This window comes from Rhea americana, unplaced genomic scaffold (assembly GCF_003343005.1).
Source record: "Rhea americana isolate MKP2758 unplaced genomic scaffold, rheAme1 scaffold_145, whole genome shotgun sequence".
NCBI classification, from domain to species: Eukaryota; Metazoa; Chordata; class Aves; order Rheiformes; family Rheidae; genus Rhea; species Rhea americana.
The window spans coordinates 1,362,200-1,379,192 of record NW_028185539.1 but is presented as its reverse complement, the minus strand read 5'-3'; the positions used below and the strand labels follow the sequence as shown (position 1 = coordinate 1,379,192).

General features: G+C 35.4%; 1 protein-coding gene across 3 annotated transcripts in view; it reads right to left on the bottom strand.

Annotated features, from left to right (window-relative positions):
* Positions 1 to 1,263: 1,263 nt before the first annotated feature.
* The window catches only part of EDRF1 (erythroid differentiation regulatory factor 1), a 28,176-nt gene continuing 12,446 nt past the window's right edge, over positions 1,264 to 16,993 (bottom strand). For all 3 annotated transcript variants that reach the window (XM_085299108.1, XM_085299109.1, XM_085299110.1), the window contains 13 exons: positions 16,291 to 16,551; positions 14,728 to 14,799; positions 14,456 to 14,606; positions 12,118 to 12,306; positions 11,356 to 11,556; positions 10,763 to 10,985; positions 9,391 to 9,610; positions 7,622 to 7,780; positions 7,177 to 7,326; positions 6,372 to 6,525; positions 6,054 to 6,169; positions 4,909 to 5,072; positions 1,264 to 2,109 (listed from right to left, as the gene is read on the bottom strand). In XM_085299108.1, coding sequence (XP_085155234.1) covers positions 1,938 to 2,109; positions 4,909 to 5,072; positions 6,054 to 6,169; positions 6,372 to 6,525; positions 7,177 to 7,326; positions 7,622 to 7,780; positions 9,391 to 9,610; positions 10,763 to 10,985; positions 11,356 to 11,556; positions 12,118 to 12,306; positions 14,456 to 14,606; positions 14,728 to 14,799; positions 16,291 to 16,551 — 2,232 coding nt within the window. In that variant the 3' untranslated portion in view covers positions 1,264 to 1,937. The remainder of the gene's footprint in view (positions 2,110 to 4,908; positions 5,073 to 6,053; positions 6,170 to 6,371; positions 6,526 to 7,176; positions 7,327 to 7,621; positions 7,781 to 9,390; positions 9,611 to 10,762; positions 10,986 to 11,355; positions 11,557 to 12,117; positions 12,307 to 14,455; positions 14,607 to 14,727; positions 14,800 to 16,290; positions 16,552 to 16,993) is intronic.

The following is a 16,993-nucleotide window of genomic DNA, read 5'->3' as shown; positions in this document are numbered from 1 at the left end:
TACAGAGGTGGATTTGTCTGTTCTAAGATACTTGCAGTGAAAACCAAATCATATGAAAAGGACTAAAAATCGAATCTAAACTAGGAGGAAAGAAGGCAACAGCTTTCCCAAAAGCCACAAATGTAGAACCATAGTAGTGTGCCAACTCTGTTCACATAGAGGAGCTAATGCTTTCTCAAGTATGAAAAGTGCGGGCAGTTTGTGCTGCTGCATCACAAGAGTACTTAAAACGTTAGTTTGTGTAATTAAAATGCACGTCAGAAAAAAAAAAGGACATCCATAACTCATTATATCTTACTTCAGAAGACACCAAGTCCTGCAAGATTTAATAGTCAGTCTTAATCTACACAGGGTTTGTAATAAACACATCCAACTTATTTATAACATAGTTGCATTTATAACATTATATATGTGTGTGTGTATATATATATATATTATATATATATTTTCATACTTTTACCTGAACATTAGTTTCTTACCTTCTTGGTAGGATTCAAAGAGCCCCTCCAAAACAGAGTTGCAAGGCAGAAACCAATAGTCTGAAAGCAGCAGATGCAACTGCACCTAATGCCATGTATGATCTGTACCAGACAGTCTGGGTAAGAAGAATGATTTTCTCTTTTTTTAAAACAAGTAGAACTATCTGCATTCCATGGGTTTTACAGTGAATTTGCAAAACAAAGTAAATGCACCATTCAATTCAGGGCCTTCCAGAGCAGAACTACAGCAGAACCAGATTTTAAATAACTGTATCTGAAGTAGATACGAATGCAAACAACAGCTATGGGAGGCATAGGCTAGTACTCACGACTACCTTTAAACAGTACAGTGAAGTATACTGTACTGCTACAGTACAGTATACTTCACTGTACTGTTTAACATTTAAATGAAGTGGTAAGCTATAAAACTGAGCTTCTAGTCTTGTTTGGATTCAGGAGTATTAGTAATAGGTTATCTAGTCACCAAAATACAGTGCATTTTATGAGAGTGTTGCACAATAATGAATCATAGTTATTTTCAGAACAATACTAAGACATCAGATAATACATTTTGTGAAAATATGATCTTTAAACATGTATTTCCAAAAAGCAGAGTCCTCACATGCTGAGATAAGACTAACTAATTTGTTAAACCTGATTTTACATTTTTTTCATGCACTACAGCAAGGAAGGAAGCTCTCACTACCACTTAAAAGGTTTTAATTCTCTTGAGCAGTTTGCTTCTCTGATGACAGCAACCAATAAAAACAGACTAATTCATGAGTTTATATTTAATAAATAAAAATTTATTTAAAAATATGCTCTCATTTATTCACAGTTTCAAGTCTGAAAAAGATAATACTATTCTTGATCAATTCAAACAAACACAGCTAAAACCATTCACTTTCTGGTGTAAATTAAATCCCAGTGATGGCTAATATTCACAAGAATCTTGCATCAAAGCTAGAAAGGCACGTACTTTTGTGCAGTATAGTACCTGTAGTAAAAGAAGTGCATCCACACATTCAAGAGGAATTTCCTTGTACAACTTCAGTTCACATTACTGGTTAAAGTGTTCCAACAAAGCTTTGCTTACAAAGTATGCTTCATTAAGTAACAAACCAGAGCAACTGTGAAATTACATTTTTATGCAGAACATATTAATCACTGCAAAAAAGTCCATTACCTTTAAGAGAAGAATTGTGAATCTCTCCAAAAGTTTACATCCAGAATCCCAGCTCAGCATTTCAAACCAAGAAATGCTAGTAACCAAACTGTCACAGACTTACCACAAAACAGTAATTAAATTCCTGTTTTTTTCCAGATGCGAGTGCGACAACACAGGCAATTTTCTTCTCGCCTTCCGTAAGTCTAAGCATCACATGGGCAGGAGGGAGGAAGGGAAGTGATCCCATGCATAGCAAGGCACTGTTTCTGCTACTTTGCAGCATTATAAAGTTACTGAGTTCCTATGTTGCTGGCTTCACTATTTTGAGTCAGTTGTTCCAGCAAACTTAAGATTACCTCTATTCGTTCTAGCAGAGTCATGTTTTTGTTAGCAGTTGCACGCAACAGCAGGGAGTAAACTTGCTTGTTTGTTTTGAGAACTTCTTCTTCTTCATTAATGCCCCTAAAAACAAAATAGAGATAACAGAGCTACTGAACCACATTTTATTTTGCAAATTATCAAAATGATTATTCAACAACAACATTGATGACCATTTCTTTGGAACAATATCATTGATGTTTCGATTTCTGGGTCTGTTACTCCCTTAGTTCCTATTTCCTACCATTTTACAGCGTTGTAGTCAGAGTTTCCATTTGTACTTGCAGAAGGGATGAGTTCCAACTTTGTTCAGCTCCAGTCTGGCCATATTAGCAACGCCTAATCCCAAAGCATATCCTAAAACCCTCCAGTCAATGCCTTCATGACAGATCTCTGTACTTTTGTCCAAATTAGTGTCCATCTTGATCATGCCTAACGCAGACACCTGAACATCCATGAGATGCCAGAGGGAGAACCATAAGTTTATTTGCTCGTGCACAAGTGCCCGCTATTAGTTCTGCCCTTTAAACCACCATAGGCATCACCTTCCTGTTCAAGCCTAAAGCCCATGACTTGGCCTCACTCTCTAAACTTCCAGGTTTGTAAACTGTTCCCCGATGATGATAGACACTTTTCTGCACACAATACCCAGAAGCAAAACTTCTCCTCTTTTGCTACTTAAGTCTGCAGTTCAAACCTCCAACTTCTTCCCATTTGACAAATATCACTGTACATCACTTACCACAGAAGTGCTGGCGTACTGCGTCAACCTTGTCACCTACCCCCATCACCCCAGAAGTCTAACAAATAAGTAGCCCTAAACTAGAAAGAAAGTGCTGCCATTGGTATTATAAATAAAGCGTTCTTGTGTGTAAAGCAGCAGTCACTTTAATTATAAATGCTTCAAGAAGCCATGAAGTAGTTAAATTCATAATACTTGGCAGAAATCAGAAACAAGTTTTATTATTATACAGAGCAGGTAGTCAATAAAAAAAAACACAGTGAAATATAAAGTTATTTCCAGGAAAAATTACAAGAATTCCCATAACTAACTATTACTTCCAGTCACTGCTTTCCTCCGATTTACATAGCCAAATTCAGTCACTGGTGCACATTTAACTTTTAGGTGGTAAAACCGCGATTTCATGCAGTTTTGTTCGTGATATGTAAGTTTCACTACTGAACATTCATTTTACGTGTTCTTCTGTTCTCTGCCAAAGTACATCTGAAATCCCGAAATAGCATTTGCAAGCTCTAATTTTCTTCCTTTTCAGCCTGCCTGTTATTAAAACAGAAGGCAGACATTATTTTCTCTTTCCACAAAGTAGAACTGAGAAAATGTAAACAAGACATGTGCAGGAGATACTAGAAAGGTTAAACAAAAAGCAGATTTAAGCTTAGCCTCAAACCACCTTTGTGGTTAAAAAAAAAAAAAAGAAAAAGAAAAAAAGTTCAGCTGTTACAGCAACACTCCTACTTCGTAATATTCATATTAAAACTGAAATACATTCCCTATGTATAAAGTCTTCATTACAAAACCCCATTCAATGGGGAGACTATGATGGGAAGGTATGTTTAAAAATAATTAAAAAGAAAATCAAAGATTTGTTATACAACACATACTCAGGTTATAAGACAATAGAACTGAAACAATTGCTAGTACTGTTTAATTATTTGGGACATCTACTTAGGTAGAAATGAATTATACTTCTTTAATCCTCTGCATTTAACATATTCAGATTGCCACCTTGTGGAAGCTTTTCTTTAAAGCTGAATATACCCAACAATGCATCTAAACCACTGTTAAAAAATGCATACAAGCTCTCTGTTTAGTCTCATGCTCACCCATTTACCAGGCTCCTCCCACTGTGCAGAATGATGAATTAATTTCACAATTTAATTTTACAAAAATTGCACATGGCAGCAGGAGTGCTTCAATCTGAAAGCTGTTTAATACAACTTCCAGCAATAAAAGAAATCTCTAGAACTATATACTACAACTAATACAACATTTTCATAAATGTAACTTTACACAGCATCAGAAACAGCAATAGGATGTTGCTGTAGCTTCCACAGTCAGTAGCAGTGGCTGCTGAGAGAATAAAAGGTACTGTCTGAATCCCCAAAGCAACCCACTCAGCTCTATCTGACAGAAGCAATCCTGGTGTAACGAATTAAATTACCATGCGTAATCACAGCACTTGAAGGTATACATAAAAGAAAAAGCCATGTTTGTTCTGAACCCCCAGGAGCAAGACATAAGATTTCTTCACTACGTTCCATTACGCAACGAAAAATTCTTTAATACCAATGAGTATTCTCCCCATATACATCCTTCTCTATTCTTAGCATTAGCTACATTCCTATGCTTATTCTACGGTACTTTGTATGCTAAAATATGTTGTCAGTGGTGTATTTTATTATCAGGGTATATATATAAAAAAAAAAAACAGTAGTATGCATGCAGTAGTTCCTCCCCCACCAATTCTTACTTGCTGTTACAGATAAAGACCAACATAAGCAAAATTAAGGAAAGCATGCACATGTACATCTCAAACAACAAATTATTATTTTCCTATTTGAATATAGTCAGTCTATTTTTTTTTTTTTTTTGTCTCCTCTCAGTCCTGAAACTCCTATCAGGAAAGGATAGACAAAAGAGCTGCCATTTACACACAAGAAAACACACAAAACATTCAGACTTTGAATGATCAAGGCATATCTCCACTCTTACGTACAGGAGAGTCAATGACAGAAGAATGTAAGTGAAGTAAACACCATATTTTCTTGCATTATGCCCAAGTACATACTTTATAGATTTATGTACGAGAATCACATCTAAACAATGCAGTTTTTCCAATATACGATCAATATTCAACCTACCCAATTTTCTTTTTTGTTGAAGTTAACAATTTAACAGATTGTAGGAGAAGGAATGACATTCTAGACTCAAAAATACTAAGCAATTTCAATACTTCTTCTTTGTTAAGGTCAGTGGAGGAATCACTAGATGTTGTATTCTCAGCATTACTTTTATCCTTGCTTATCTACAAGGGGGGGGGAAAAAAAACAAAACAAAACAAATCATTTCACCCAATTCCATCATCAAAGGTACTTCAATCAAGCTGGAATATCACGCTTGCTGTTTAGCTTACACTTCTAAAGAGGGATACCAACATCACAATTACTATGATGCCTTCTTTAAGAGTCTTTGCTAATTAGCATCATATTGCACACTTAAAAGTTTAGAAGTTATACACCAGCTGCCCATGTTCTATATACTGTCATATTAGGTTTCAGTCAGGAAAATATGGGCTTCAATAGATAAGTGATGAACATACATCAGTAAGGAGGGCAGGCAATCATTTATTTCTGCATCAAGCATTTGTTAACACCGTTTGTTAACATTTGTTAACACGTAATATTAAAATATGAAAATATGGAGGGTTACCAAAACATATACATACAAAATTCCCTTTTATGTTGTATATGCATTAAGTTCTTTAAAAGGACTTTTAAGAGATAACATAGTTCCATACAGCCCAAATTACTCAAAAAGACAATCAATATATCTCCACATATAAATGTTACAGTAAATCTCTACAGTGCAGCGTAATTCAGAAGTTCAAATAGTACCCCTATAAAATTTTGTCAGTTTTACTAAAAAATCGTGTTGCATACTAAGGTTACATTAAAAAAAAAAAAAAAAAACCACACACAAACAACACTACATCCAACACAATAAAAAATGCTAGATGCACACTTCTAATTCCATTACATGTCCAGTTACCATAGAACAACATAGAGGCAAAAACTTTAACAGAATCTCAAAAGGTAGGTAGGTAGGTTTCAGTTTTTTTAAAAATCCCATTTCACTTACTGCAATATGTTCAAACCCTGCTCATACTATTTAAGCAATTAGCTTTACCGAAAAGTAAATAAATGACATCTTACTTCCTAATTGACCAGTTTTATGTGAACACACAAGATAAGGGAGTAGATAATCAGATCTCTTATCTTTCACTTACCTGTTCACTCTCTGCTGCTAGCTCTTTTCTGATAAGCTGAAACGCACACTTGGTTTTCACCATTATATCTAGGGCTCCAAACAAAGTCTTTAATTTCCCAGCACTGCTAATCTGACCTAAAAAAAAAAAAAAAAAAAAGCTTACATTCCAGATTGCACATTGAAAATCTGTAGAGAAAACCATCCTTCCTCTCTTTGAAACAGAACTGTATTTTGAGAAGCAGACAATTCCTGCCTTCATAAAGAATCATCTAAAAATACAATAAAGTGGTTAATGGTATTTTGGACAATTGTTGTAGAAAGACTGAGTTAGACTTACTCGCCATCTGGAATTCTGCAAATGCCACTCTTTCCAGTTGCACACGAAGGAATTCACAGGGTGCATCCTTTAAGAGTTGAAAGAGTCTTACTGCTTTACTATAATGAAGATCAGCAAGTACACGATGTTGCTTTCGCAAGTGTTCATCACCAACCTGCATTTGAAGTAGAATACATAAGTCTCCAGACAATGTATATGTTCATGAGAACCATTAAGATAAACAAACCTGCTTACAGAGAACTTGAGGTACCAACAATCACTCTCTATAGCTCCTTTGAAAATGGTTCATCTAAATGTCTAATCTAAATTTCTAGAACATGTCACCAGACTGCCAGAGCTACTATATTTTCATAGCTAATGCTATGAGTATATCTAAGCTAATCGAAAAGATTTTAGAAAACCCTACAAAAATACCAAACAAACCAGTGCATGGTTGCATGTTTTCTAAGACTTTGTTAAAGTTATATGCAAACAGTCTTCTGCTAGAAAATGCACAAAAGTATGAGAAGAGTAGCATGAAAACTAAATAAACCTAAGTATTTATCATCAAACATTTCATTATGGGAGTGTGGAAGTACCTAAAAGACATGGAATCATAAAGCTCAATATGCTTTACAAAGACAGTCTGCTCTCCAAATTAACTGTACTTTAAAGTGATTTGCAAATAAATCACAATTTTTTTTTTAAAGTCATTTAAACAAATATATCTCAACTATAGATAGAAGGATAAATATCAATTGCCACACATCAAAACCTTTTATTTATGGGACCTATATAGAAAGAACAAAACAGTTTGTACTAATACCTGGTTTCTCAAGCAACTATGATACATTGAAGCAAGCCTGTGGTGGATGGTTGCAGCCCGATACTGGCAGAGAGGCTGTCGTGGAGACACTGTATCAATATCACAATATTTCAAAGATTTCATCATGGCTTCACTAACTTCCTTTTCTATCTACAGGGGAAACAAAATGATATAGTGCAATTATTTTTAAACAAGAACATCACTGTGTGAAAGCGTAAGGGTTTAATCTCTACTTGTGGCACTAGCTTTTCATTTAAGTAAGAGCTAAAATACATATGTGACTAAACATTCTATAGTTTGCAAGAATTACTTTCCAAAAAGTTTTTACTCAATAAAGCTTTACAAGTTATCCCAGTATCATGAGCCAAAACATCAATGTCTTTTTTTTTTTTTAATTAAGACAATAGCTTATTTTAATCAGTTGTCATCACAAGACCTCTATTACCTGTTCCTGCGCCTTTCTAGATAACGGAGCATAATCCTGCTGTAGAGTTGCCATAGTGAAATATGTCGTAGAAAGCTCCCAGTTCACAGAATCCCAAACAGCTGGATGCACCTCTCTCTTACCTAGAGATCTTAATGCCTTCAGATAGTAGTCAATAGCCTATAGATTATAAAATAATTAGTTACTGCATGTATTTATATCCACTAGAAATCCATTCCCCTTTACTCTTTCTTAAGGGAGCAATTCAAACCATATGTGAGCCTCCTTCAGTATTTTCCTTACATCCATTCATAACGTTAATCATGACCAGGCATTTCAGTCCCCTGCATTTATCAGCTGGCAATACCACACAAGACTTAAATCATAGCACTCAGAGAAATGGAATCAGGCCTAAACAACAGCCTGAACAGAACCTTCTTAATTTAAGAAACCATGAAAAATACATATTTGTGAAACCATAAATAGTTATACCTAATGACTGACAAGATATACTTCAGATCATTTCCCTCCACTCTAAGCCCACCTTTAAAACAGCTCTGTAAACTACCATGAACTTTGAGGGATCAAAGTACACAAAAGTGCTGCAAAACTAGGATGGGACAAAAGATTTCTAATCAACATTTCAGCAAATTAAGCCTTACTTAATTTACAAAAGAAAGAATGCAGTGGGCTAACTCCATGTAATAAAGTGGAGATGAAAGGGAATAAGGAGGGCATGTAAGTAGATCTTTTGCTTCAGGCTTTATTAGAACACCCTTCCTCCCCCACTATTTTAAAGAATCAAGCCAAATGTCTACCACTGTCCTATCTCAGGATCTTTATGTACTTTGCAAAGTCCAATTTGCCTAATTAAAAGAAAGTAACTGTAGGTAGTTACTGGGCAAGTGAAAATATCAGAAGTGCTAATGTTTCACTATGGAAGAATCAACTTTAGATTCTTATTATAAATTCTCTTTTCCAGGTACACTAATTTTTGCTCTCTCCTCACTACCATACTAAGCCATCAAGGCCCATTTAAAGCTATTCAAATAGTAAAATGGTATTTTAAACAGGTTTTCTTTGTTAACTTACCTGGTTTTAAGTCATAGGCACATTATAACATGGGGKGGGGGGGGGGGGAGAAATCCCTGTAGAGTGTTTTTTGAATGATTACATGCTACAAAATAATTTAAGTGCTCAGATCAACACTGCAGTGTAACAAACTGCAGATTTAAAATGAAGTATTTATATTTAAAAAGCTAAGTAGTTATCTTTTCGGCTAAGTTTCAAGCCTACTTAGCTAGGATTAGGATAATGGGGAAAAAAAAAGAAAGATACCACAATATATTATGACTTATCTTTAAAATAAAGTGAAATTACTTTGAAAAACACACATTTGCCATTGATTGTTTGGTTTTCACGTGCAACAACAAAGGATGATTCTATGATTCTATGACAACTTATTATAGATATCTGCCTTACATAGCAAGAATGTTTGTGAGACCATCTGTTTTATTTTGGGGGCAGAAGTTTGCTAATTTGCTCTTAATTCTTATAAGTACAAAGGTAACATTACCAGTAGACTGATATTTTCCTAGTTTTAGCTAACTTGAAGTTTTGGAACCTCCTATAATTTTGCAGTTCCTATATTTAGATAAATTGCAAACCCTTGCACTGCAAAACCATAATTATTTGTAATACCCTAGGATATTTACAGAATTATACAATAAAGGGCATACTGTGGTATGGACCAGCTTCTTTTTTGGAGAGAAAAAAAAAAGTTAAATTACCTTATTATAATAAAGTGCCTCTTCTGGGGAAAACTCTCTTTTGAAGTCACCTTCAGTTGCACAGTGGGCTTGAGCACAAATTCGCATTAGTCTTCCTGTGTTGCACAGGAGAAGAGCAGCATTGGTTGCATCATCAATTGACTCAAAATTCTGAATTCCTTTTTCAAAGCAAGAGAAACTTTTCTTCCAGAGTTGCTGTTCTGTTGTCGATACATTTTTACTCACTAGAAGCAAAACAAGCCTTATCTCATTCAAAATTCTTAAAAGTTACTGAGTAAGCAAGTATTTCTATTATGTTATTTTTTTCACAAGTTTCTACAGATGACCTTTCAAAACATGGAAATTTTGTACACTCAATTTATGAAAAATAAAACATAAAACTTTCTGACAAAAAAGAATGAAAATTAGTACCAAAACCAAACTATTACGCATCATCATACTTTCATAAGAATTGGGATGCAAAAAAGAAAGAGAAGTAGTAACAGGATAAAAGACAATTCGAAGTATTTCACAGTAATATTTAAGGTATTGCAGTTCTATATACAGTATGAAACAGTGACTTTTACAGACAATTTAAGTTCAATAATAAGGATTTGCATCACTAAATAGCAGTTTTCTTAAAATACAGAGATGAAGAAATTGCACAGTTAAAAGTCCAACCCAAAATTCTTCAAATACTAATTGGACAGAGGTCACAGAATAAAGCAGGTATCTGAGAGACCCAAGCTGTATATGATGTCTCCCGCAGGCATCTAATTTGTTCTAGTTCATAACTAGTGCTTCCAGACAAATCATTTCTACTTTCCCAAGGGAGAGTATTTTCCCTACAGCAAAGGAAACTTAAGTAGCCTTCATTTCAACAAAGAACAAGAATAAAACCACGAAGGGTTTACCTTGATCAAAAAAAAAAAAAAAGAAAGAAAAGAAAAAAGAAAGAAAGGAAGAAATAACACAGACACTGACTTCATCAAAACTAAGCAGAACACACTAAGAGTGCAATAACCCTGCTTTGTATGAACAGAGCTGTTTTAATGTTTCCATCGTATTTTTTGAGGATATTCTACACACTTCAAAACAATTTCTCCAAAGCTATAGATATCTATGGATTACATTATTCAGTTCATGCTCAGCCAAACGTTGTCACAGTAATCCGTCACAGAGAATTACTTACATTACTTACATGCATTAGAATTACCTAAACGAAAACTCTTATTAAGCTGTTCTTTAAATGTTCCCCTTGCTCCCCCAAATCAGAAATATCCAAGAGGCTCCTTGCATTATTAGCAACAATAATCATTGTTTTATTTCAGTGAAATAGCATACACAAATTCTTTTTAAAAAAAAAGTCAAAAAAAAAAAAAAAAAAAAATACTTGCCCACTCTCTCAGTCTGCACTGCAGCAGCCTGGTTCATGTAGAACACTCCAATTTCATTCCTGATATTGCCCATCCTCTTTAGTACCTGTATGTGCTGCTCTGGATTTTGATTTTTTAAATTACTGAAAAGTAAAATTTCATAGGCTGCCTCATAACATTTACAGCTGACTGAAAGTTGGCACTCCAAGTCTGTAGACAGGTCAGTAGCCCATGCAAACACTAGAAAATAAAATGCAAATCTGCATGTCAAAAAGTATTTCCAAAACAACAGTCTACAACAGTCTAGAGGAAAATGTCTAATAAGATAATCTACACCAGAAGGTTGCCCCAGTTCCTCCAGATAGACAGAATTTACCCATAATAATCAGTTAAGTAATTTTAGTTATTTTACAACTTCAGGTACATCACACAATACACTGAAGGATCTGTTTATAGGTACTATAAACTTTCACTAAAGCAAACAGAACTGAAACACAACAAGCCCTCCTCCAAAAATGATACTACTGCATGGTTTTGAGGAAAGTAATTTCATTGTTATGTCCATCATACAACTGCATTAGGACTGTCCTATCTTATATCAGTATCATACCTTGGCAGCTGGATTCTCTGTGAAGACTGTGTAATATTTCCTGATCTTCTTTTGTCTGGTAGTTATATTCTTCAAGATACGCTGCTCTATTATTTGCATTTTGGGCAAGCATTAATTGGGTATCTCCACAGAGGGTTAAACACTGACAAAGAAATACTAATACTTCAGGAAGCATGCTGGCACAGAGGCAACAGTAGGTATCTATCAAAACAAAAAATCCCATAGGTGAGGGAGTGGAGAGAAAAAGATTTAAGCTTCAGAAGATTTGACACAAGCTGATGATAAAACTTTTTTGTTACTTGCCACATTTATTCTCTGTATAAAGACTGAGACATGCTTTTCTAAGAGTAGCCTTGAAAAAAATACATATTTGCTCTACACAGCTAATAGTTTCAAAAAAGTATTTTGTTCATGGCGAGTAGTGAATCTGATACCCTAGAAATGAACAGATCAAATTCCAATCTCAGATTTGATTCTAAGAACAACTGGATTTCTACAAATTAACTGAAGTCAGATACGGTCCGAAAAATTAATTTCCAAAAGGTACAGCTTAAACTTAATTCTCAAGTCTTTACAGGACTGAAAGCAGAAAAATGCTTCCCTTCTGAACAATGAACTAGATATTGAGGTTAACTAAATGCAGAGTTGTCAGACTTCTCACTGCAAGTCAGTAGGATAAATCATACATAAAAGCAGCATTTGACATTAGCAAAGGTATATATAGGTAACTGCACAGAGGACAAATACACTCCGGTAACTTACCATGGCACTGTAAAGCTAGTTTGATGTATCGTAACGCTCTCCCATATTTCTGCAGACTCATAGCAGCATCAGATAGAACATAATATGCCTTTGATGACTTCAGAATGAGTTGAAGTTTCATTTTATATTGCCATGATCCAGGAATCATTCCTGACAGACTGGAATGTTTACCCTTTGGAAATGAGCCCACTAGAACATAAACAAAACCCCATCAGTAAATCTCCTTTCCATAACCTACGCCAGAGGTCTGACCCAACTACTTCATTGATTTATAGGTAGCATTTAAATCACTATTACGGCTCTGCACAAGTAGAGCATGCCAGCTTGCCTGCTACTACATTTTTCATCTGCACTACTTGGAACTTTTCCACACACTTCACCCAATAGCAGGACGTTTGAATAAAGTGAGTACAAACATCAATGCGGCTAACCTCTCGTGTTCTGAATACCTTTGAAACATTGGTGCAATGGCCAAGACTATTCTGTTAAGTAGCAGTAGGAAAAAAAAAGATAAAGTCATAAACATAATTAGTTTTGCTTTCAACCAAATCCATATAACATATACTCTGTTTCTGTATTACAGCCACGAGTGATGGCTTGTGCAGCGTGAGACCATCTCAACACAGAGGAAACTGGATAACCTAGTTCCTCCTACAAGGAGGGCTCAGGTCTGTCCATCTTTCTCACATTTGTCTTAAGACATCTTCAGCATAAGATGAAGTTTGCTTCTTTGATGCTAGAGAGGTTATGGAACCATAAAGTACAGGCCCTAGCTTTAACCTTGTAGGTCTCGATACCAAAGTTCTCTTTAGATTAGAAATTCAGCAACTAACAGCACTTCGTTTTTTTGTGTATAGAAACATTCCCCCTCTCTTCCCTCCTCCCCCCAAAACTACAGAGTTTACATCAAAGCAGAAAAACTACCACATCGGAAAAGCAGAAATTTCTCCCTTTCATTTATTTTTCCTCTGGGTTGAATTCAATCTTTATGACCCAAAGCAGTATCACATGGCTACTTTAGAGAAAAAACTTCAGTAGAGAATTAGGTATCAAGTAAATAGTGCACAGATCTTGCAAAAACATTTTATCTTCCACTTTCCCCAGAAAATTTGTTTCTAAATAGAAAAGTTAGTAAGCGCACATTCTGCTTGCCAGCTGGCAAGCAACTGAAATGTGTCATCAGTTCCAAGTTGCGAAGGCAGAAGACAGAGCCTGGCTCCAGTAAAGCTGAAGTCAGCACACAGCTCTTGCTGAGCTGACCTCAATAAAGTTTCTCAGTAGATCTCAGCAAAAATCATTCACGCAGCCTGTATTAACAGCACTATGCAGAATTTACACTAGCTCAACACAATGCAGCTTTCTGATGGAGGTAATAAATCCAACAGCCATAGATCCACAAAATCAAACCACCTTAAATATTTGTACATCTCCAGGTCATTGGCATTCAAATGACAACCATAAAAAAAGAGAAACCTGACAACACTTAAATGACCAACTCAAAAGTAAATGTTTGTTATTTAGTGATTTTTCAAAGAGGCAGAAGAACGGGAAGAATAAGGAATCCTAGAAATCTATACAAATTTTTCACGATTTTTCTTGATTATGCTTATAGGGCTTATCACTCTGCAGAGAAGTCTATTCCTTTCATGACCAGAAAAGCAGTCTTTCCTAACCCCCCCACCCACCCCAACGGGTTCCAAAGCAAAATAAAATAGATAATCAGTAGAGTCTGAAACTTTGGGAATTTAAGTGAGTATTTAAACTTAGACAAAATATCATTCTTTGTTATTTTTCTTGCAGCTCTACAGTTTTGGAAGGACAGCAGGTGAACAAAATCCTAGTTAACATTTCATACCACTGGCTTCCAAATATGCAATCCATCAGTGAGCATGATGCAAGAAGACTGCCAGAAGTGAGAAGTTTTCACAAAACTTTCAAGTGACAAAAAAAGAACGAAGACTGCTTAAAAACAAACAAACAAAAAACAACCCAAACAACCCACAACTTTAGGGAACCACATAAGCCTATCAAAACTCCAAATATTAAACCATTATGGAAGCTGTTTGCAAGTCATAGCAAATCATAGCTAAATAAAATGCAATAACATTATGTATTTACTAAAAAAAGGATATTTGATATGCAAAATATTCCAACTGTGCTATTCTTTTCATATTTAAAAAGCCACAGACTGCTCTCCAGTTTTGCTTGTCTGCTCTATTTTTGCTTTTTCAATGGATAGTAATTACTAAGTTAGATACACCTACTAATAATCAAAATAAAGCCGCAGCAGTTTACTGTAGAACTGAGAAGGTCTTATTAGCACAACAATACAACTTACTTTTATCTAAAAATAAGGCCATCTGTTTTTCCAGACATTCAGGACCATTACTGGTGGATTCATCTTCATACTTCAATGGGATTGGGGTGCTAGGGTCTGCTGCAGGAAGGTCACCTTCTTTTTTAACGCTGCTGTCAACAGATTTCAAGCCCTGCAGAAAGACAAAAGGCATTAATTCACCTTGAAAGCAATATTTAGCAAAGACAGAACACACAAAAACTGGGTACTTCAAGCAAGGGGAAATATCATCACAAAGTTGACAACAAACTTACCTCCAGGACATAACTGAGCACTAGCCTACAGCGTTCTTCAGTGCCGTGGCAGACAGGAAATGCACAACTAGGCTGAGCGGCAAAAAGTGGGAAAAAAAATGAGTTCAAAATATGGAATTTCAATATAAGCAGCTAAAAGAAACAAACATGAGTTTGCTATAGAGTCGTAACGAAACATTTGAACTCTACACTGAGAAGATCTATAGTATTTATTTCCCTTATCTCAGTGAGCAATTCATATATTTGTCATCACTGTACTATTTACTTCAACATTTATGCTTAGTCTTTCACAGTAATTCAAAATACAAAACAAAGGAGAACAGCAGCTTCTACTCCCTAACAGTAATTGCAAAGGCATCTACAGATAGTCTGCAATGCAGATCTGGCAAAATAAGTAGATTCAATAATATATAGGAATTGTTTCATCCATCTACACATCAAAATAGCCCTTTAATTACTACTGAATGGCTCAATGGTTGGGAATTTTTTTGCTTTTTGTTTCTGTGAGGAGACAGCAGAGGGCAGGGAGAAGAAAGGTGAAAATGTTGTGGTTCCGCATCTATAGAGGTTAATGTATTTTCAGCTTCAGTAAGATTAAGATAGCAAGACTTCCACAGAATTTAAACTTTTTGTTCTTTGTTACTCAGAACAAAGATCAGCAAAAAAGTTTATTTTTTTGACAAATGAGAGTCATTTCATTTCACAATCAATCTTCACCAACACACAACAAGTAAAACATAAGAAAAGCAAAGTGCTACTGATACTGGGTTTCATCATTAATATTCATTCATCATTGATTTCCAGTTTCTCGTTTTGCTCTGTTTTGTTATTTTAACAACAAACAGAAGGTGCTTTGAAGGTAGTAGCGTCAAACTTCTGTTCACTTGCATATGAAGCACATGTATAACGACAAAGTTTCAGGAACACTGTGCTTATGCTCCCAGCTATCTCCTTAGAAACAACATACACATGTGGGAACAGCAAGTAAATTCTCCACTTTTTGAAAGTTAACTACTACCAAGCTTTCTTTTAAACTGAATCACTGAATTTTGACTAGTTATTTTGGACAGACAAACCAGAGAGGGAAAAATCAAAAGCTAAGTCTATGAATTTGAAAGAAGTGATGTTCCAGCAAACCAATTGTTAAAGTTGCTCAAAAAATTGACTCAAAACCAAAAAGCAAAACAAATAAAAGAACTTGGTGTTCCCACAGTCTTTTGGTTATCTGCAGCTTTTAACATGGCCACGATCAATAATCCTTTCTCTACTGCTGTTACAGGAATGATTTTTCTGTAGATAGTTATGCAGAATCATGCCACAAAAACCATAAGCGCAGACAGTAGGAGAAAAAGTTACATTAATTTACATTTGCTCTACTGTAAAATTCAAAGAGCTGAAATTTTATGAACTGCTCTTGATGCTTCAATTAACCTGACACAAACATACAAACGACTAAAGAAGAAAAATAACATAACTGAGCTTTGAAAATACAAGCCTTGCTACTCAACTGAAGCTTTGAAAAACAATCCCTCCCACCTCCTCCAAATCCACAACTTCACTTACTCGTATTCGATGAACAGACTTGTATTTTTCTGGCACTGATAACTCTCCTACTGATTTGATTATAGCGACTGCTTTATTGTCATCTGGCGGATCAGAAGTATTACTGTAAGAACCGTTATCATCACTATCTGGCATTTCTTCCTCTTCTTCGCTATAGCTTTCATCAGAATTACCATTTATAGGGAAGTCTGTACCATCATCTTTTTTAGGTTCATCCAACTGGAAGAGCTCTGATAACATGTAGTTTGCTGAAGCAATAATCTTTTTAAATTAAAAAAAAAATAGCAAATTTTTTTCAAGTTAAACTTTTCTTTTGAGTGACAATATCACAACTTACTGTCTTAGGATAAGGAGCAAACAGTATACGCACATAGGTATTTGATAACCTGTATATATAGTCTATAGACATGCGTTGATTTCTGCTCAAGTGCTGAATTCTTAACAAAGTTTAAAAAAAAAAAAGAATCACTGAGGATTATTGTCAATAATTTGTGCATACACTTTCTCTGCAGTTACGCCTGTCCATATGCCTTTTTAGCCTCCCACCTTATAGAATCATACAATCATAGAATCAGTAAGGTTGGAAGGGACCTCTGGAGATCATCTAGTCCAACCTCCCTGCTCAAGCAGGGTCACCTAGAGCACGTTAGACAGGGTTGCATCGAGGTGGGCCTTGAAGATCTCCAGAGAAGGAGACTCCACA